The sequence below is a fragment of the Hydra vulgaris genome, chromosome 05, assembly GCF_038396675.1.
Source record: "Hydra vulgaris chromosome 05, alternate assembly HydraT2T_AEP".
NCBI classification, from domain to species: Eukaryota; Metazoa; Cnidaria; class Hydrozoa; order Anthoathecata; family Hydridae; genus Hydra; species Hydra vulgaris.
This window is the reverse complement of record NC_088924.1, coordinates 30,705,001-30,727,536: the sequence shown is the minus strand read 5'-3', so window position 1 is coordinate 30,727,536 and position 22,536 is coordinate 30,705,001. Positions and strand designations below refer to the sequence as shown.

At 26.5% G+C, this 22,536-nt stretch overlaps 1 protein-coding gene across 3 annotated transcripts in view; it reads left to right on the top strand.

The window, feature by feature from the left end:
- The window catches only part of LOC136071954 (serine/threonine-protein kinase Nek4-like), a 56,839-nt gene that overhangs the window by 23,738 nt on the left and 10,565 nt on the right, over positions 1–22,536 (top strand). For all 3 annotated transcript variants that reach the window (XM_065797906.1, XM_065797905.1, XM_065797907.1), the window contains 6 exons: positions 4,455–4,556; positions 6,276–6,355; positions 6,436–6,525; positions 6,622–6,686; positions 6,826–6,980; positions 15,811–15,868. In XM_065797906.1, coding sequence (XP_065653978.1) covers positions 4,455–4,556; positions 6,276–6,355; positions 6,436–6,525; positions 6,622–6,686; positions 6,826–6,980; positions 15,811–15,868 — 550 coding nt within the window. The remainder of the gene's footprint in view (positions 1–4,454; positions 4,557–6,275; positions 6,356–6,435; positions 6,526–6,621; positions 6,687–6,825; positions 6,981–15,810; positions 15,869–22,536) is intronic.

Here is a 22,536-nt window from a genome sequence, read left to right as displayed (position 1 = left end):
ATAGCATTTCAATAGATAATTGTTGTTTAACATGTTTATCTAATCAGAAACAATGTAAATTTTGTGGCAAATATGTAGAAATTTATTCATGGTATTATATAAATGAATACCATGTATAAAATTCTACATATTTGCAATATATACATTTGGAAATCATCTGAATCAATTTGAAATCTTGAGGGTAATGTTTGTAATACAACATGAATCATTTTTATCAAACAAATTAAATAAAATTAAATCCAGTAATGTTACACACTTATTTGAGCATTCTAGAAAAACTTGCCAGTATTTCCATTATTTAATGTACCTGACCATTAGACTTGTTTAAAAGATATAAGTTTGTTACACTAACCTTAGTCTCAAATGAGACCCAGTTATTACATATACAGTCAGAATAAGATACATTAAATAATTTTGAGACCATCCAAAATAATAAATCATTAATCTTAATTTACTAAAAGAGGGTTTTTTATTTTTTAGAGTTTATTCAAATCTCAAATTACAAAAACACCCTGGACAGCAAAAGTATTTGATTATAAAAGTGAAATTTAAACTAAAAAGTGCTCTTTAAATACATTATTATTAAAAATATTTCACTTAACTAACTTAACTTAATCAACTTACATGGTTATACAACCTACAATCAACTTACATGGTTATACAACCTACAATCAACTTACATGGTTAGGGTGGGGAGGGGTAATACGGATAGAATTTTAGATATATTTTTTTCTAACATTATTTTTTTTTTTAGTTAAAAACCACCATAAAAACTTTTGTTATTTTTCTTTACATTCAGGGTGTATACAATAAAATCACAATGAGTAAAACATAAATATATTTTAAATAACTAACATACTAATTCTCTTTTAACAACACCTTTCATATATCCAAATTACCCTACTGGTGGGGTAATGCGGATACTCATTATATTTGATATAAGGATAATCATTATATTTGATTTGATATCACACTTATTGCTTTTCACGTATTTAAAAAGTCAAACTGTATTGGTTATGTCAAGCAGTTTTCTTTTACTTACTGATACAGTCTTCTTTTCAGCTTTATTCTTTTCTTCTTCTTGTAACCTTGCGACAACATCTTGTGCTGTTAAAATTTCTCCCTTTTTGGCCTGGACACGTGCTCTGCGTTTTTTTGAAGGTTTTTCATAGGTTTTGATTTGTCAACAGAGTAAAGACCACTACCATTAAAACCACTTTTCAGGAGTTTGTTATCTATCTTACTGATAAGAGCTTTTAGTAAAGTTGGAAATACAGACTTGTCAACATTTTTATATCTGCTTTCTCTTAACCAATCCTTAAGGATTTTCTTCCAATGGGATTTCAATGGAGCAAAAAAACCAACATCAAGAGGTTGTAATGCATGACTTGTGTTCGGAGGTAAGCAAAGTAAAATTATATGATTGTCCAGAGCCTTTTTAACAGTAGAATATGTTATATGGCTGTTGTGTCCATCACATAGCAGCAACACAGGCTTTTCATAATCCTTTACATGTATAATAAACCTGTCAATCCAACTTTCAAAAATATAGTCCTCCATCCAACCGGATTTTGTTACACCATACATTGCATTTTCTGGTCCATTTTGACACCATGCATCATAAAGGTGGATGGCTTTGTAGACGACAAAGGGAGGTAGACACTGTCCATTTGCTGACCCACAAAACAGTACAGTATACATTGATTTACCACATGATGGAGCAATGTAATAGGCTGTTTTTGATGTTTTACGAACAAAGATTTTTCCTGCTGTAGGATCTGTACGTAAACCTGTTTCATCTAAATTAAATATGCAATGCGGTCTATCAAATAAATTATTATCATTTAATGTCTTTTCATATAACTCAAAAAAATCTGTCAATGTTTTTAGAGAAAGATCATTAGCTCTTGCTTTATTCAAAAGTTCAGGTTTTCTTTTACCAAGGACTACATTCCATCGTTTTTCAAAAGACATGCACCAGTCTTTCCCTGGCTTGTCATCTTTGAATGGAGTTTTTTTGCCAATAAATGTTATATAGGATTTAACCATCAGTTTGATATCTTCTCTATCTTGTGGAAAACCCTTATCAGCTAAGTACATCAAGGCTTCTACTAGAAGATTTTCCTCAGTATTATTTAAAACAAACCCACGACCGCTTCCAATTCTTTTGTCATTCCTTTGAATTTGATCATGGGATCGTCTGTATAATGTCCCATAAGGAATTCCAGAAGACTTTGATACACTGTATACTGACTCTCCTTCCTTAACAAGCTGTATGGCAGTCATTAGTTTGCTGTGATCATATGTACCAATAGTCTTGCGTTGGTATTCACGAGGCATAATAATTTATTTCAGTTTTATTATTTTATCTAAAATATTTTAAAACAAACTTTAGTTATATAAAGTCTATAATTTAATTATAAAGTAAAGAGGAATACAAAAATAAAATATAAAACATTTAAATGGGAGTTTAAATTTTACCCTAGCCATTCAGGGAAAACAAATTTGAACTATGATCTTAATGTAAATAGTTCAGAAGCATTATATAAAACTATTATATGTCACTGAAAAATGTATAATACTATATTAAAAAGCAAAAGTGAGCATAAATGTATATTTAAATGTCGTGTAGCTTGTGTTTTTGTAATAAAATACTATAACGTGAGTAGGATTTTATATATTTTATATATATCCATTTTACCCCACTATTATTTTACCTGTATATCCATTTTACCCCATTTTAGATTTTTGTTTATTTATCAATATGGGTTAGAGAACTTATAAATTAAATTCTACATATTGTTACATCATGGTCCAACTAATGAATATACATCATTAAACTTCCATAAGTAATATTACTGAAGTCTGCAGACAAAAGTTTTAAAACATAATGTTTTTTATATTTTTTTCAAAACAACGTGTTTTATATATAAACTCTTTATGTAAATCAAATATAAACATTGTTAACGCAAAAAAAAGAAGCCAATTATGTGTAGAAACTGTTGGTAATTTTCAAGTTTTAGAATTATGTATAGATAACTTACTCCATGGATACTTATTGAATATATCCATATTACCCCAACAATCCATATTACCCCACCCTACCCTATACAACCTACAATCAACTTACATGACTTAACTTAATCAACTTACATGCAAAAAAGTTTCATACCTCCTTTTAAACTATTTTGTTCAACTGTGCAATAAAATGAGAGCTTTAGAAATTTTAACTTAATTTATGCTTATTAGTAACTTATTATTAAAAATAATAAGTTTTCAATAGTTTTAAGAAAAAAAACCTCTTAAATTTTTAAAAATTTAAGAGATTCTTCGTTGTTAAAAAATAATTCATCGTTATCAGAATTTTTTTATAAATTTTTTTTATATTTATGATATTATTTTTTCAAGTCTTTATTACAATATTATTATAATTTTAATTTCATAATACATTTTAAGCAATATCACTTGTGACCTGAATAGTTTGCCACTGTTGAAATATAATTATAATATAAGTATTGTTACTGTCATTGCAGCAACTAACAGTTGTTTTTTAATTAAAATTGTGGGATCTTTAAAATTGTGAAATGTCATCAATATATCAATATCAATAACATCATAACAATGCTTCAATTTACAGTTCACTTTATTGTTTCTACACTACAATTTCACAGTACACTTTATTGTTTCTACACTACAATTTCACAGTACACTTTATTGTTTCTACAATACAATTTCACAGTACACTTTATTGTTTCTACACTACAATTTCACAGTACACTTTATTGTTTCTACACTACAATTTCACAGTACACTTTATTGTTTCTACACTACAATTTCACAGTACACTTTATTGTTTCTACACTACAATTTCACAGTACACTTTATTGTTTCTTAACTCCTGCATTTTATTGTTTTGTAATTTTAATTTTAAAGTCAATGTTTTTAAATTTTAATTTTATTGTTTCTTAACTTCTACATTTTGATAACTCCTGCATTTCATTTTATGTATATTTATTGCAACGCTGTTTCTTAACTTATGCATTTCCATAACTCCTGTTTCTTAACTCTTTGTTTCTTAACTTTTGAACTATGGTGCCATCTATAACTAACCATTGAGTATTCACTAAAATTTATAACTTGTAACTAAGCAGTTATCTTATCTAAGTTGACAAAAGCAAAGTTGTAAAAAAAGATGAAGTAATATTTTTGAATTTTTGAAAGTTTAATTTTATTTGTTGCTTTTTTTGTTTTTTTTCTTTTTGCAAGTGGAATTTTTATTTCTTTTATTTTACAATATAAGGTATTATTTATACCTTTGTATGGGTTTACAATTTCAACAAGAATACAAATTGAAATGCAACAATAAAACTTGTTCATAATTACCAAGATCTAAATTTAATTATTAATTTAATAATTTAATTAAGTTTTATTAACTTTTATTTTTTATTTTTCAGGCTTTAGGATGTATGCTTTATGAAATGTGTGCTTTGAATTACCCTTTTGATGCAACAAATATAGTAACACTATATTATAAAATAGTTAAAGGAAATTATGTGGTTTGTTATCTTTATATATATAAATTTTTTTTTGTGTATATATTTTTGTATTACTTTTACTAGACATAAAGTATAAGTACAGAATATATCAAAAATATATTTTGTAAAAGTATTCCTATAACAGAGTACTATCTTTACATTTAGATTATGTCTAGTAAAAATATACCTATAATATAATAATAACTTATAATGATATTATCTTTGAAAATGTTTAGTAACTGCCCTTAGATTAATTACACTTATAGCTAAAGTTTTTTTTTTAACGTTACAGGTTTAAATTTTTAAAGTAATCAAAAATATCAATAAAAGTGATAAAAAGATCACAATACACAAGTTTGTAAAAATATAAATGAAACAAAAAATCAAAAATTTAAATCAAATTTTAAAAATGTTAATAAACTTTTAGTTTAGTTATAAAACTTTTTTTGTTTTTCCTGAAGTATTTTTATTTTGAACAGAATTGTCTTTAACTATTTTCTATTTATGTATTTTAGTAATTATTTTAATTATTTTCTGTTCAAAATGAACATTTCAGTTTCATTTCACTTTAAATTCTTGCTTGATGACTGATAAAAATACTTGACAATTAATTCATAGGGTCAATACCTAATGGTTGAAACGACATAAGATAAAGTATGACATCTACAGTATGACTACATGACATCTGAGATGTCTGTATTTTTATTAATTGATAGCGAGAACAGGATCAAGAGCAGGATTAATAATATCTGACAATGTATTAACGGTGATTGGGTTATAATTTATTATTACCATTGGTAATAAGCAATTTAATTCCTGTTATATCAAAATATTTTGGATGAAGTTAAAGTTTTAACATAAACTCAGTTAATGGTTTAGCAAACAACGGCAGCTTTATTATATATCCACTATTCCAGGATACGAAGTAAACTAATCATTGAAAGTTGCTCTGTAGTAGCTCTTTGACCATACACTGTTCAATGGTTGCAGTTTGTGGATACAATCTTGTTGGAATAATAGAATAATTTTTTTCCAGGATAATTTCAAACTCTAGTGAAACATGATTTTCATGGTTTTATGGAAGTAAAAGTACTGGATCAGTGAGTGAATTACTTACATACTGAATAAAATGCTCATTTACTCTGCAAAGGTTGCATCATTCATCCATCCAGATGGATTTGCTATGCCAACTTATCTAGGCGAACTATTATCAATCATACTTCTTTCCAAATTTTAGAAAAATAAAAGTTTTTATTTTAGAATTAGTATGTATGCACTCTATTTTTGATGTATTTTGTTAGGTTGGTATTAATAGTATGTGTGTAACTGTAGAGCCAGATTGGCTCTACAGTTAAACCATATGTATGTCTCACTGTATATATGTCACTGTATGTAAGATACAATGACATAAATTCAGCAAGACAAACATAGCAGCCATAATATAACAAGTTAAATTAAAGAATTAAAAAATTATTTTAGGCGACAAGGTTATGTTTCTTTTGAGAAATAAAAATTTACTGTTAAAAGCCAAAATAAAATCTTTCAGAATAAAAACAAAGAATGGCCTGAGAATCAATAATGTCCCTGGCAATAAAATAAAATGGGCAATGAAGACAGCAGAAACTCATCAAATGTTTCTCTTGGTAATCTGTCAAAAGATTGTTAGGTCTTCTCTTAGAAGCAGAAAAAACAATTGATATTTTATAAGCAGAAAAAACAATTAATATTTTATTTTTTCAGCAAGTTCCTAGCAATTTCTCTCAAGATATTTGTCAACTAATAAAACTGATGTTAGCAAAAAAAGCTGATGAAAGACCAAGGTCAATATATATTTATTAGTTTCATCATGTGTTTGTTACTTCAATTATGAAGGTATAGACATTTTTTTTAAAATTTACAGTGCTACAGCAGTGTTAAATCTCCCATTTATTCAACAGAATTTACATTTATTTCTAAAAGACTGTGAATCAATGCAAGAGATAAAAGAAAAGTAAGGTGAATTCTGATGTTTTTTCCTTTTTATTTTAATTGTTTGAAAAGAAAATATTTAAGGTCTATTTAAAAAATATATATATTTTCCTCAAAGAATATCTCGTGACCAAAAAAGGTTTAAAGAAAAGTTTAAAAGTCCAAGTTCATTTAATTACAAAGGTTTGTTAAATTTAATTTTTTTTGTTTTTATAACATTTAATTACAAAGGTAAGGTTAAATTTAATATTTCATGGAAATAAATTAGGATTATTATACAAAATATAAAAAACTTATAATTTTCTAAAAAAAATGTTTTTAGAAAGTATTGTAGTTTTACCACAAGTTCTAACTTCCAAGGAAACAGGCGTGTATGCAGATGATTTTATTGATGAAAGTGAAAGTGATTATTCAGATGATTTTGAAGATGAAAGTTATGAGTATGATGATGATTTTGAAGCTGATGATGAAAAAGAGGTGTTTTTTTTGTTCTATTAAATAGTAAAAAAAAATTGATTAGATGAAAGAGTGTCTCATAGAAATGGTCTACTCCTGCATAATTAGGCTAACAAAGTATTTGTATTTTGATCACTTTTTTGAAATGCCCACTTTATTCACTTTTTTATTTCACTTTATTCCAGACACTTTTTTAGGCAAAGAAGAAAAAAGAAGAATAAAATTTTTTTTTGTTGTTGTTGTAATGTGTAATAAAGAATGTCTTTACACAGAGATATTGTCTGCAGAAACCCTAACCCAACCCCCCCTCCCCCCAAAATAATGTATATATACATTTATATTTATATTTATATATATATGAAGGGCTTATTGTGAAACAATGACAAGCCACAAAAGCAAATATTTGAGAAAAATGACTTTTAATTTTTATTTAAATCTATAAAATCACATTTTGCAGTAAGATGATTTTATAATTATAGCTCTAATTTTAAGAATTATGCCTTAATATCTTTTTGGCTATTGCGTATACTATTTATGATTATAAAAATGATAATAACTCATTTTTGAAAAAAGTGTGGTTTGTCATTGTTTCACAATAAGCCCTTTATATGTATATATATATATATATATATACATATATATATATATATATATATATATATATATTTATATATATATAAATATATTTATATGTATATATATTTATATATATATATATATTATATATATATATCGTTTGATGTAGTGTTGTATTAATATAATTCAAAACTCTTGTTTGTTGAAAAGTGCTCAATCTTTAGGAAATTTATTTTAATTATATATAAATTTCAAAACAGAGCGGTTTATAATTAAAAACGAAAAAGAAAAAACTTATTATGGAACTTTAAGTTTCATGCTTAGAGGCAATCATCAGCCATATATTGCAAAATTAAAAATTAAACATTAAAATTACAATTACAATTACAATGATGTGAGTTCTAATGACTGCATGGAAAGTTTTGAAAAGTTTTAAAAGTATAACGTGGCATAAACAAGATGAAAACCAACCAGGATCAATCTGCGGTATCAAATGAGGAAATAAAGAATTTATTTTATATAGTTCAACATATTATCTGGTTTGCAGTATGGCTGAAAAAAACAATTATTAAGGTCTAACGTTAAATCGAAATAGTTAACTATTTTCAAATTTAATAGAGATTAGAAGATTTTATTATTAATTTTAAAAATTTGTACAAAATGTTTTTTTATACTCTCCATTTCTTTACCACTTTTGTTCCTAAATATAGCTAATCCATCATCTATATATATACTGAAATTGCTGATGAAAAGTGCTCAATCTTTAGGAAATTTATTTTAATTATATATAAATTTCAAAACAGAGCGGTTTATAATTAAAAACGAAAAAGAAAAAACTTATTATGGAACTTTAAGTTTCATGCCTAAAGGCAATCATCAGCCATATATTGCAAAATTAAAAATTAAACATTAAAATTACAATTACAATTACAATGATGTGAGTTCTAATGACTGCATGGAAAGTTTTGAAAAGTTTTAAAAGTATAACGTGCCGTAAACAAGATGAAAACCAACCAGGATCAATCTGCGGTATCAAATGAGGAAATAAAGAATTTAATTTTGTGCCTACACTTCAAGATTATTTTACTCTTTGTGTTAAGTAGGTTTTCTCCTTTATACATCAAATTTTGAAACTTCTTGTTTAAACAGATGTTGCAAACTCTTGATGCTGGGTTGTATGATTTGCATTGTTTAACAATTTTCCATCTGACAAAAGGTGTAAAGTTTTTTTTTAAATTTCCATGCTTCTTTAGATAACTCTGTATCATTCTTATATCTAATTGCATTAAAGGATTTTAAATGGTTTGCATACCGAACTTTAAAAGATATCTCGGTGAGTCCAAAATACGCTTTTTCTTTGTATTTCGGATTGTTTGAATAAATGGTGGCCTGATAAACAATATTGTTAGAAAGGCAATGGTTGTTCATTGGACATTTGGATTTTTCAATGCAGTTGCATGTCTTTTCATTAATTTTTGCCTCCTTTAGTAAAGTTTTTTTATTGTGAGAGTTATCAACTCCCACAACATTTTTTAGATTTTATGTTTGACATGCAGGAATAACTTATTTTGATTCTGTTTCTGTTAAATATTTTATGAAGTTTGTGGTTAACTAGAAAGTGGAGGTTGATGAGGTTCAAAAAACATTTACTTATTTTTGTTACAACATTTGCACAGAAAGGAGAATTATACCAAATTATCTAGCATTTATGATTGCCATTTGTTGATTTTATACTTGAATGGTATGTAGGTTTGCATTTGTACCCAGATTTTTTCAGGACTTCTTGGTAAGGAGGAATACTTTCTTTAAAAATCAATTCACTTGACGATGCAGCTGATAATCTTAATTCAATAGTCTTAGGAATACTTTTTATTACACTGGGTGGATGATAAGAACTATTATGTATATAGTTCAGCATATTATCTGGTTTGCAGTATGGCTGAAAAAAACAATTATTAAGGTCTAGCGTTAAATCGAGATAGTTAACTATTTTCAAATTTAATAGAGATTAGAAGATTTTATTATTAATTTTAAAAATTTGTACAAAATGTTTTTTTATACTCTCCATTTCTTTACCACTTTTGTTCCTAAATATAGCTAATCCATCATCTATATATATACTGAAATTGCTTTTATCATAAAACTGCTAGATTTGATGCAAAATAAAAATCCCAACTAGTTTGCAAATCTTTGCGCCGTCTAAGGCCCCCATAGTGACATCGAATAATCCTCCCTTTTTCTTAATCCAAGCAGTTCCACTGGTAAATAATAATGATTTTCTTGCATGATGTATGAAACTCTTTTGTTCACTATTTATTGTTAGATGTTGTTCTGCAAAAGTTTTTGCATTATTTAGTAGGTTTTCATTAATCGATGGATAAAAATCATTATTATCAAAGACTAAGAACTTACAGAATTGCTTTTCTTTTATGGTTTGAAACCAATGTATAACATTTTGAGTGTTTTACCATTGGTTCATTATTAAGGAGATGGTTGTATTGATCTTTGGATAATTTGTACATGTTTGATGTTTTGTCGGCTAAAAAAAAAAATACTAAAAAGCTAAAAGCTGGAAGAAATATATAAAAAGCCTGAAAACTGGTATCTGGAAAAAAAAAATACAAATATATTTTTTATTAATTTAGATTTATTATTTTTTGTTATTTTAGTCAATGATGATTTAAGAGGAAGAGTAGTTTTGTCTATTGGTAAGGGGCATTCAGCCGCAACCTCAACGACTGTAAATCAAGAAAATAAGCTTAGTCCTCAAACTTGCATTGCAAAAATTTTTACACCTTTTGTCAGATGGAAGATTGTTAAATAATAGAAACCATACAACCCTGCATCAAGAGTTAGCAATAAGGGAGGTCGATTTTTGAATTCAAATTACCTGTCCCCTTAGATAGCTAGAGTTTTTTAGACTAATAAAGAACTAGTTAAAATTTTTTAACAAAGTTAAATCAATTTTTTTGCATTAAGGTTTACAGGTACAAATTTTTTCATTTTTTTACAACATGCACAATTCAAAAGAAAATAGAAATTTTTGCAAACACAGTGAAAGTTAGTTAAATAATACATTGTAAATAAGTGAGTACCCAGTAGGCCAGAATTTACTTTAACTGGACTAATAACTCCTCATATAAAAAAGATTTAAGGACCATTTTTGCACTGTTCACTGAGGATTGCGGTTTCAATGGTGACATTAGTTTTTTTTTTGGATTGCTATGGATACCGAAATTGCTCAGCAACCACATCTTTTATCAACTATAATAAAGATAAACTGGACTAAAGTAACATTTATTGAATTACTCCCATACAGTATTATTAAACTACAAATGTAGTAGTACTAAGGATTTTTTTATTTAGTTGATCGTGATACCTGTAATACCTGGCAATGGTTCATTTTGCATAGTTAAAAATAACTTTGTAACATAGTTGCAAAGTACTTATAAATAGATATTTTAAGATCTATTAATATTAAAACAAGTTTATAACACTAATCTAGACTCACTGAAACCCAATTATTGCATAACCATTTAGAATAAAATACATCTTATGTTTTCGCCACATAAAATCGGATACATTACAGTTAACTTGTAAAAATGATTGTTATCGACCAGGCAGACATCCACGGATTATAAAACAAATTTATATTGATAATACACATTTTACAATGTATTTCAAGTTTCAAATTACTGGACCTTGGACCATAAAAGTATTGGATTATATAAGTGAAATTTAAACTATAAAAAGTACTTTAAATAGGCTGTCATCTGAAATCATTTTATTTGACATAACTTACATGCAAAATAATGTTCCAATAGCTCATTTGAAAGGCAATACTTGACTTTATTAAATTATGCAATTAAAACTATTTTATGTTTATTAGTAACACAATAACCATTTTAAAAATTAAAAAAAAAAATTTTTTTTAAAAAAAAGAAGCTTTTTATTGTACAGCTTAGAAGCATACGGCATGATAATTATACAAAAATATATACATTTTATAAAAGCTGAGTGTTTAAGCAATAAAATGACATATAATAATGTAATTTTTTTATTTTTTTACTTTTGTCCACCACCACTTTGAGGCAGTTAAACATAAATGAAGGTTGCTGTGTCTTAAAACTTGTTATAAAATGGCTCCAAAAACATGACAAACTACTAAAAGAATCATTGGAGATTCAAAAAGTGATTTTCCTGCTAGTGTTATACCAACATATGGAGACAGTTATAGATACTTATATTTCATGCAATCCGAATTTAAAAACAAATCTGACATTATTAATAAAACTCAAAAAGAACTTGTAAATATTTGGTTAAATGTAAACCCGAAATTGCCCTGGATAAAAAATGGGTCAGTTTATTTAAAACTGGTCAAAGAAATCTTATTAATAAAAAAAAGTGCAAAAAGGACCTGCATAATGTGTATTGTAAAACCTTTATCATATATCTGCCTGCAAATGTAATTTAGAGAAAGTTCCCTGTTATGATGATAGAGTGAAATGCAAAAATTTAATCTGCAGTAAAAAGTATTTTGCATGTGTTTATTCCCAAGATAGCAAGGTTAGTTAAGAATTTAACTTTTTCTTAAGTTCCTCTACATACTACATAGTTTATATACATCGTTTCTTTAAACTTTCTTCCTAAAGTAGTTATATAAGAGTATCTCTGCAAGTTTCCTTTTGCTAAATTGATAATATTTTGTTTCAATTTATTCAGATTACACTTGAGGAAAAAGAATACATCAAAGACCAAAGGTCAAGAGTTAATACAAAAGGAAACATTCAGTTAGGTATAATAGATTGGAGTGCTGTAAAAAAAGAAAAAAGAAAATTATCAAAGTGTCCAAAAACATTACAGTTACTTCTTTTGGTATTGGTGAATCATATGCATCTGATATTAACATGGAGTCTGATTCAGTATAAAAATAAATTATAAATAATATATATATATATATATATATATATATATATATATATATATATATAATGTGTATATATATATATATATATATATATATATATATATATATATATATATATATATATATATATATATATATATATATATATATATATATATATATATATATATATATATGTGTGTGTATATATATATATATATATATATATATATATATATATATATATATATATATATATATATATACATACAAACAAATTCATATAATACATATAAATATAAATTATAAATAATATTTATATATATATATATATATATGCTTTTAATTTTAATTTTTATTATCTTTTTTGAAGTGAATTATTATTTAAAAGATATTTAAATATCTTTTAAATAATAATTCACTTCAAAAAAAATGCTAGTTAAAAAAACTTTTAATTAGAAAAATAAAAATTTATATTATTATGTGGTCGTTGATGTATTCTCTTACACTTTGATGTATTCTCTTACATCAAAGTGTAAGAGAATACATCAAAGACCAAAGGTCAGGAGAACGCATCAAATAAAATAATCTCAAAGAGTAGGTGCAAAGATAAATTCTTTATTTCCTCATTTGATACCACAGATTGATCCTGGTTGATTTACGTCATATTTACGCCACGTTGTATTTTTAAAACTTTCAAAATTTTGTTTCCATGGAGTCATTAGAACTCCGCCACCGTAATTCTAATTGTAATTTTAACATTTAATTTTTAATTTTGTAATATATGGCTGATGATTGCCACTAGACATGAAACTTAAAGTTCCATAATAAAAGTTTTTTTTTTTTTTTTTTTTTAACTATATATATATATATATATATATATATATATATATATATATATATATATATATATATATATATATATATGCCAATTTATCTTTGGTGAGAACTTTACTTTGCAGCATACATTTAAAATTATTTGTTTGTGCATATATATATATATATATATGCACACACACACACACACACACACACACACACACACACACACACACACACACACACACACACACACACACACACACACACACACACACACAAAGAACTTTCGCTCTTCCTCTAATGCTAATTTTTTTGGAGTCAATAGATAAATCAATAAAAAGTCAACTTTCAAATCAATTTAATTCAGCCAATATAACTGCACTATATAAAAAGGTGACAAGCTGATTCTGGGAATTATAGACCTATATCACTTCTGTGTGTTAGTTTTAAAATACTCCAGGGCATAATAAAAAACAACTTTGAAAATAATATTATAGCTAACCAACAGCATGGATTTATTAAAAAAAGGTCATGTACTACAAATTTACTTGAAATTACTCTGGATTATATTAGAAGAAATGTTGATCAAGGAATTCTGTAGATGTAGTTCTAGTTGATTTTAAAAGAGCATTTGATAATGTACCACAGCAAAGGCTTATCTTAAAACTTGAAGGGTATGGTGTTAGTGGCTTAGCACTTCATTGGTTTCAAGCTTTCTTATCTAATAGAAGTCAGAGAGTTATTATGGGAGATTATGTTTCAACTTGGGCTGATGTGTATAGTGGAGTTCCTCAAGACTCCGTACTACTTAATCCACTACTTTTTATACTTTTATACTTTATATTTTTATACTTTTTATACTTTTTATACTTTTTTACTTTATTGATCTTTCTGAGTCTCTAAAAAATATTTCAAGACTGTATGCTGGTGACGCAAAAATCATGTTGATTAGGTCTTCTGATGAATTACGTCTAAAACTACAGTGTGATTAAAGTATTCTAAAGAATTTTCTCAACATAATTATGGAGAAAAATGATTACATAAAAATGTATGCTATAATTAAAATGATTTCATAAAAATGTATGTTATAATTTAAAAAAGTTTTTAATCAGATTACCCAGGACAACATGTCCCAAAGGTCTTACTTTCTTATGCTGAAAATTTTTTTTATTTGTTTGGGTGCAATACTAGACAATGAGAAGTTTTTATAGATTTATATTTAAATTTAAAAAATATTTTAATAGTTGGTCAGTTTTATATCTTTGTTTAATTGGTCAGTTTTTATATCTTTGTTTAATTGGTCAGTTTTTATATCTTTGTTTAAGAACTGAAATTGAAAGCTATAAAAATTTTAAAATTATTACTGTTTTTAACAATAATTTTAAAACTGCTATAAAATAAAATAGATTCAATCAAATTAAAAATAAAATCTGTCTTATCTGCATATGTAATTTGTGATTTATTGAAAAAAGGACAAACAAAGTAATACAAACATTGATTTTGTGTTGTTTAGACAGAAGTTGGGTTCTTTGTCCTAGATTTGTGCCCCTTAATAAATTGTGGCTCCTCCTCCTTCACTTCTAATGAAAATCTAATTTTACATTATGTTTTATAGTTTATTTTACAAATTTTGAAAAATAAGGAGAGGGGCCATGGACTTAACTTTCCCCTCCCTCTTTGTTGTAGTGATTGCACTCAGAGTGTACAAACAGTAAATTTTACCTCAGAATTCGATTGTTGAGATTGAAAAGTATAATACTCATATTTTCACAAGATTTTATAAACAATTAATTGAGTTATGATTTTTTTCAAAAACATTCAGGACACATAGTGCTTTGTTTTTACATTGTCTATATTTACTTTACTTTTCTTCAATTTTGAATAATTTTCACTTAGTTTTTTTTGTTAACCTTTATCTTAATTTTATCACATTTTTACTTAGTTTAACTTTGAGTATTGTTTTTATAAACAGTTATATTATATTTATAAAATTTATACATAAATTATATTTATAACAGTTGCATATACTAAAATGTACATAGTGTATAAATATTTGTTTAATAATATTTATTGTTATTTTTTTGCTAAAAAATAATAATTTATAAGCACTTCCTCTTTTTGTTCATACTGGGTGAAATAAATTGTGTTTTATGTCATTGTGGGTGTCATATCGGGTGAAATAAATATCATCGTGTTTTATATCATTCTGTAAAGGGGTTGTCCATAAATTATGTCACGCTATAAGTGAGAGGGGGGTTGGTGGTTTTGTGACGACTGATACAAAACTTGTTACTTGGTGCTATTGGATAGTGCTATTGGATAGATCTATTGGATAGTGCAGGACTGTGTATAAAAGGATCAGTATAAATCAAAATTGCTGTCTATGAAGGAAAATTTAAATTTATTAAAATTAGGAATTCTTAGTGTAAAATAAATGTCAAGAAATTTTAAAATTAAATCTTAAAATACTTAATCAAATTAAAGATATAAGAATTAATTTTTAATTGTTACTTAAAAAAAAAAAATTGTAGTAAAATTTAATTTAAGGAGTTTAATGAAGTTTTGGTAAACGCTAGAGAGGAAGTGGAGAGAAAAAACAGAGAAAGTAAGTGATTTTTTGATATTTTACGCAACTTACGTGTATAAATGCATTTACAAATGTAACTGAAACGGAACATATGCATATTATATATACATATATATATATATACATATATATATATATACATATATATATATTCCATTTCCTTTGCCGTATCATAAAATTTAAAATAAGAAAGATCGTGTATATATAGCATATATATGTTGTATACATATATCGTGTATATATAGCATATATAGTTACTTACTTTGACTCTTCGTTCCCCTTCGTCTTCTCCCCCTTCGTTCGTTGCACTTTACAGTTTAATTTTTTCATTTCATTTTTTTTTTAACAATTTTTTTTATTCTCTTCTTTTGCTTTCTTTTTTTTTCAAGTTTAGGATAGGGTGGGGCAAGATGTCCATAAATTCAACATTATTAATTTACCTAGGTCTCACAAATGCACAAGGGACTTGACTTTAGGAACATCTTGCTCCACTAAAAGTTACAGAAAATTAGTTGTATTATTTGTGTGATTATACTAAAGAAATATTTGTTTTGTGGGTAATTTATTCCACAATATTCCGAGTATAAAAATTTTAAAACTATTTGCAATGAGCTAGTTTTTGGATAATTGTTCCATTGTTTATTATGTATATTGTATGTTTTTTCATTTTATATATAAAAAAGCTTAAAACAGGCAATCAATCACAAAAACACTATGTGATTGATCAGCCCACACTATGTGATTGGTCAGCACACACTTTAAAAATTGCTTAAAACAAACACTTTAAAAATTGCTTAAAACAAAGGAAAACTAATTTTCCGCTCACAAATTGAACACAATAATGCTCAGTTGTATACAGTACTATTATTTTAACCAACACTATTTTTAGAAAAAAGTATAGCTTAATACCTTTAACTAGTAAGCTCATTTCAATTATTATAAAAATCTGGCTATATTCACTCAATTTAAAAACATAATACACTCATTTTAAAAGGAGCCATTGTAATGAGAAATTAAATATCATTTTTAACAAATTTAATTAATAATTATTTTTTAAATTCGTTATAAAATGACCTAAAAACATGTTAAACACGTAATAATTTGTTTTAAGGGATATGTCTAATGGCATTTCCTTATAGCATAAGGAAGTTCCTATAGGCGTTTCCTTATGATATGCAGCTTATACATAAAAGTATAAAAAAAATTAGTTTAGGAAACAAAACCAAGTTTTACTTGGTTGTTTCATAAATATCTAACTTAATATGACACATCAATCTTGCAAGAGTAAGATCTATCATGAGGATATCATAAAGTCTTGTTCAAAAAAACGACATGAAGAAGAAATATTGCAATCACAACAGTTGCAACTGCAACCTTATTTATGTCAAAGTTCGTCTGCATCTAAATCTGGCGAAGCGATTTCAAAAAGAACAAGATCTGTAAATCCTACAAAAACGACGACAGGAAAGTCTTCGAATAATACTTCAGTTTCCAATATTTCTATTCCTCCTATTCACCAAGACCCAAGATTAAGGTTTCAGGGTTATAGTCTTTTGGCAAATTTATCTGAAGACTCGTGTAATTTGATAAACAAAATGCAAGATTTTGGTCAAAGAAACATTTTTCCAAAAAAGAAGTTTATTGTAAATTTAACTGAATGGGTATTTAAATTACTTTTTCTTAGATCTAAAATGTTATTAAGAACAATGTAGCATATGATTTTTATATATTTTAGGAAAATACTTTGTATCTTCATTTCACTACATCTGATACTCAAATAAATAAATCACAAAATGATGTTGAGTTTTTCTGCATATTGTGTAATCAAAAGTTTACAGCTTGTATTGGTCGAACATCCAACATTAAGAAGCATTTACAAAGAAAACATCACGACATTTTGGGTAAGTGGTTTGACTCATACGACACACTAAACAAATCAAATAAAAAGCGAAACGTGCTAGATGCCGATACTTTAAACACTATCAAGTTCTTTATTACATCAAACTACTCAATTAATGCATTTAGTAATCCTTTTTTGAGGAAACTAGTCAAAGTTCCAGTTCCTTGTGCAAAAAATTTTAGAGAAAACTTGATACCAGAAACGATGGCAAAATTATCAAACATAATTAACGAAAAATTAGACAATGCCCTGGTTGTCACTTTATTTAGTGATATATGGACATCTCCTGAAATGTTGGACTTTATTGCAGTTAGTGCAACATTGCGAACAGTGATTTAAAAAAAGAAATCATCATTATTGGTATGGAACAGATGACGGGACGTCACAATGCAGAAAATATTAAATTAGGGATTGAAAAGATTTTAAATACCTTTACCTTCAATAAATCAAAAATAAATGGTAATATTTTAAAATGTTATAGCTTTAATTACTGTAAACACAATGAATTTATTGATTACTTAAGTTATATTTATTTAACAGCTATTACATGTGATGAAGGGAGCTCATTTGTCAGACTGTTTAAGCAATTCTTTGGAGGTCTCAAGAAGAAAGAGTTAAAGAGACGAAAGGTGGCGATAGTGCATATGAAGATGATCCATTGCCAAACCAAGAGGTTGCCCTTAATATTGAAGAAGCAGAAAATGAGCAGCTAAAAATATGTGAAGATGAAGTCTTAAATATTGAGATTCAAACCTCTGATGAACTTCTTGAAGTGCTATTAACTAAATCAAGGAAGCTTACTTTTACAAATGTTATTCAGTTAGCCAAAACAGCTGAGGAAGTAAACATCACTTATGACTTTAACGAAAATAATGAATACGATCTTCATAGTGCTGAGCTAATTAAAGATCTTGAAATTGAATTGGGAACATCAAAACTACCGCGGTTTTCCTGCGCAGCTCATAAAACAAACATCGCTGTACGAATCGCTATTAAGAAACAAAAATATATGTGTCGTTTACTTGCGGTGCTTTCAAAGTACACAAGAAGCATAAATCAATCTATAAATAGCGTTCAATACCACTTAAAAAATGAAGGTAAATTACAAACAAGTTGTGATGGAATTCGTTGGTCAGCTGCTTTCCTAATGTTACAGAGTTTTTAAAGTGCTTATAAAAGAAATGCATTCGCTCTGGAAAATCAATACCCAATCGAAATTAAATAAGATTGAACTATACCTACAAATCCTTCTTCCCGCATACCAGTTCAACTTAATTTTCTTCTTTTAAATTAAAGTTTCAGTACGAACTTAACTCAGGAATTTATCAAGTAGCATCACTGTTGAATATCTCAAAGCTTAAATTATGGTTCTTTAGACCTGATTGTCAATTTATTGTTAAAGGTATTTAGTTATTAGGTTATACTATTTAATTAAGACAAATTAAAAGTTTTAAATTAAAATTTAGTTTAAAAAATAGTTCTTCAAAACCTAATTTATAAATTTAACTACTTTTATATATTAATTTATTATATTAAAGTCTGTATCACAACCCAAAATTGTTTAGGAGCAGTAGAAAAGCTACACGAAGTTCTGAAATTCTTTACGCCACGTAATATTTATCAAAGTGCTTTAGAATCGCAACTAGGATGTGAGCTTACACAAGCGAAAGAACGATTGAGTTCAAATGATCAGCAAACTGATTTGCTCAGCGGATTTATGCTAGATGATAACTATTGCCCAGAAGCTTGGCAGCCTAATTTATAACTTTATTTACTTGAAATCGAAAAAGAAAAACTTTACTTTTTTAAGCAAATCGAAGAGAAAGGACTTGCTGTATCTGTGTATCCTTCTTATGATTTTTGGTTCAAAAATTCTAAAATGCCAATGTTACAAAAGCTATTTGTCATCTTACTAAATATTCCATCATCAGCAGCTTTTATAGAGAGATATTTTAGTACTTCTGGTTTTGTATGTGAAAAGAAACGAGGCAACATGACTGCTGATCTGATTATTAGTCACTCATTGTTAAAAGTAAACTTGAAACTTATTGAAAGTTTATATGATTTTTCGGACGACGATGACTCAGATAGTGAAATGTAAACTTATCATATAAAGAAAATATATTTTTTGAACTTGAAAAGCACAAAAATAAAATGAATATATAATGCAATAGTTTTAATAATAACATTAATTTTAATAATAACACAACATTTTAAATAAAAAGTTATATTATATCATTGAAATAAAAAGAAAAAGTCTACTTAATAATTCGCGCTTTCTTAAAAAGATACATTTTTAAAAATAGATTAGGTAAGTTGCGTTTGAGTTAAGTTTGCAAACCCATTTATATGCGTAAGTTGCGTTTGAGTTACGTTCGTAAACGCATTTTATATGCGTAAGTTGCGTATTAAATGCGTGCGTAAACGCAGTTATTTGCGTGAATTGAGTTTACGTAAGTAAACACAATAAATTGCTTCAAATGCGTTTGAGTTTGCGTGTGAGTTTTTATTTTGGAACGCAAACACAAAACACAGTTTTTTTTGCGTTCCAATGTATGATTACAAGGTGCAACTTATTCATTTTTTGAAAGCTTTATTAACATACATGAAAGCTCTATTAACATACATTAAAAGCTCTAAAATATACATTGTGATTGTAAGCTGGCAAAAACACTAGCAAGTGTGATTGTAAGCTGGTAAAAACACTAGCAAGTGTGATTGTAAGCTGGTAAAAACACTAGCAAGTGTGAATTGTAAGCTGGTAAAAACACTAGCAAGTGTGATTGTAAGCTGGTAAAAACACTAGCAAGTGTGAATTATAAGCTGGTAAAAACACCAGCAAGTGTGACTGTAAGCTGGTAAAAACACCAGCAAGTGTGATTGTAAGCCGGTAAAAACACTAGCAAGTGTGATTGTAAGCTGGTAAAAACACCAGCAAGTGTGAGTGTAAGCTGGTAAAAACAGCAGCAAGTGTGAATTGCACACTTTGACAGCCTTTTCATGTTTTAATTGAAGTTTTCTTCAATTCTTTTAAATTTGTTTAAGTTTTTCATTTATGTAGTCTATAATAATTTATTTTTGAATTCATTAAACAATTTTGCTTAGACAGCTACTTCTGGCAAAGAATTCCATAATACTGCAACTCTATTTGTTAAAAAGTTAATTCTATTAATATTTGTTAAGAAGTTATGTCTATTAACTCCACTGTTGTATTTAATTGCGTGACCTCTCATATTTAGACTTTTAAACAATGGTGGATTGATGAGCTCAGCTTTATCTATTACTTTAAATACTTTGAACATATGTATATGTTCCCTTGTAGTCTTTTCTTTTCTAGAGTTATTGTATTAAGTTTGGCAAGACGATCTTCATATGTAAGGTTTTTCAGGTTGTTGCATTGTTGTTTTGAAAATTATGCTGATTTGACAAAGTTCAGCGAGAGAAAGTTGTAATATTAATGTAATCATAAAGTATTTTAAAATGGAAATGATTTTGACACTTCTTTAAGTTCCCTTCATGAAATAAAAATATATATTTTTAAAAAAACCAATGAAAGCATTATTGATTGTAAACTTGAAAAATATAAATGTTATTATAGCTATTTAGCTTTATCACAACTTAAAAATTTTTTGTTTTATAATAGTAGAGTTTGTAAAACTCTACTATTATAAAACTAGCCTCAAACAAGAAGAACTTATTTTGATGGCATTATCATCTTAAAACAGATTCAAGTTTAGCAATTCTTTTTATGCCAGATTAATTTCTAAAGAATTATATTGCTTTGAACTGTTTCTAATCAAGTGCATAATCCCAGGTATCAGTGAATGTGTATATGTGTGTCTATATATATATATATATATATATATATATATATATATATATATATATATATATATATATATATATATATATATATATATATATACACATATATATATGTGTATATGTATATACATATACACACACATATATATATATATATATATATATATATACATATACATATATATCATATAGCCCTAGTTTATCTATTGAGCACTCTTTCAAGTATACAATATTATACATGATAATATAAAGATATTTTCTTTATTCATATATATATACACTTACGTATATATATATATATATATATATATATATATATATATATATATATATATATATATATATATATATATATATGTATATATATGTATATATATATATATATATATATATATATATATATATATATATATATATATATATATATATATATATATATATATGTATATATATATATATATGAACAATTTTAAAATGTATTCTACAAAATAGAGTGCTCAATGTTCTTAAAAGAACAGAGCGATTATAAATTGATAGAAAATCACTTAACAAAAATTTTTCTCATCTTACACTGTGTTTCATCAATAAAGACTCATCAGAAACGAAGGCTTTTGGCTTAGTCTGTTATTAATTAAAATTAGGATTTGTTTTAGAACTTGGGGTGGATGGTTAGAGTTAATGTTAATATATAATAGTTCATCGTTTGGTTTTTTGAAAGGCTTATATGAATTTTCAGAGAGGTTAAATGTGACATCAAGAAAATTCACAATTTTTAAATTTATGTTTATTTCGATTTGAAAGCCAATATTTTTAAAAATTTTTATAATATCTTTTCTAATTTTGTCGAGCTGTGGACCAGCTCTTATGAAAAAGCCCCTAAAAATTTGTAAAACGCAAATAATTTAGAAGCGCAAAGTATTGCTAAAAAAATAAACCTTGATAACCAAATTGAATCAACTGC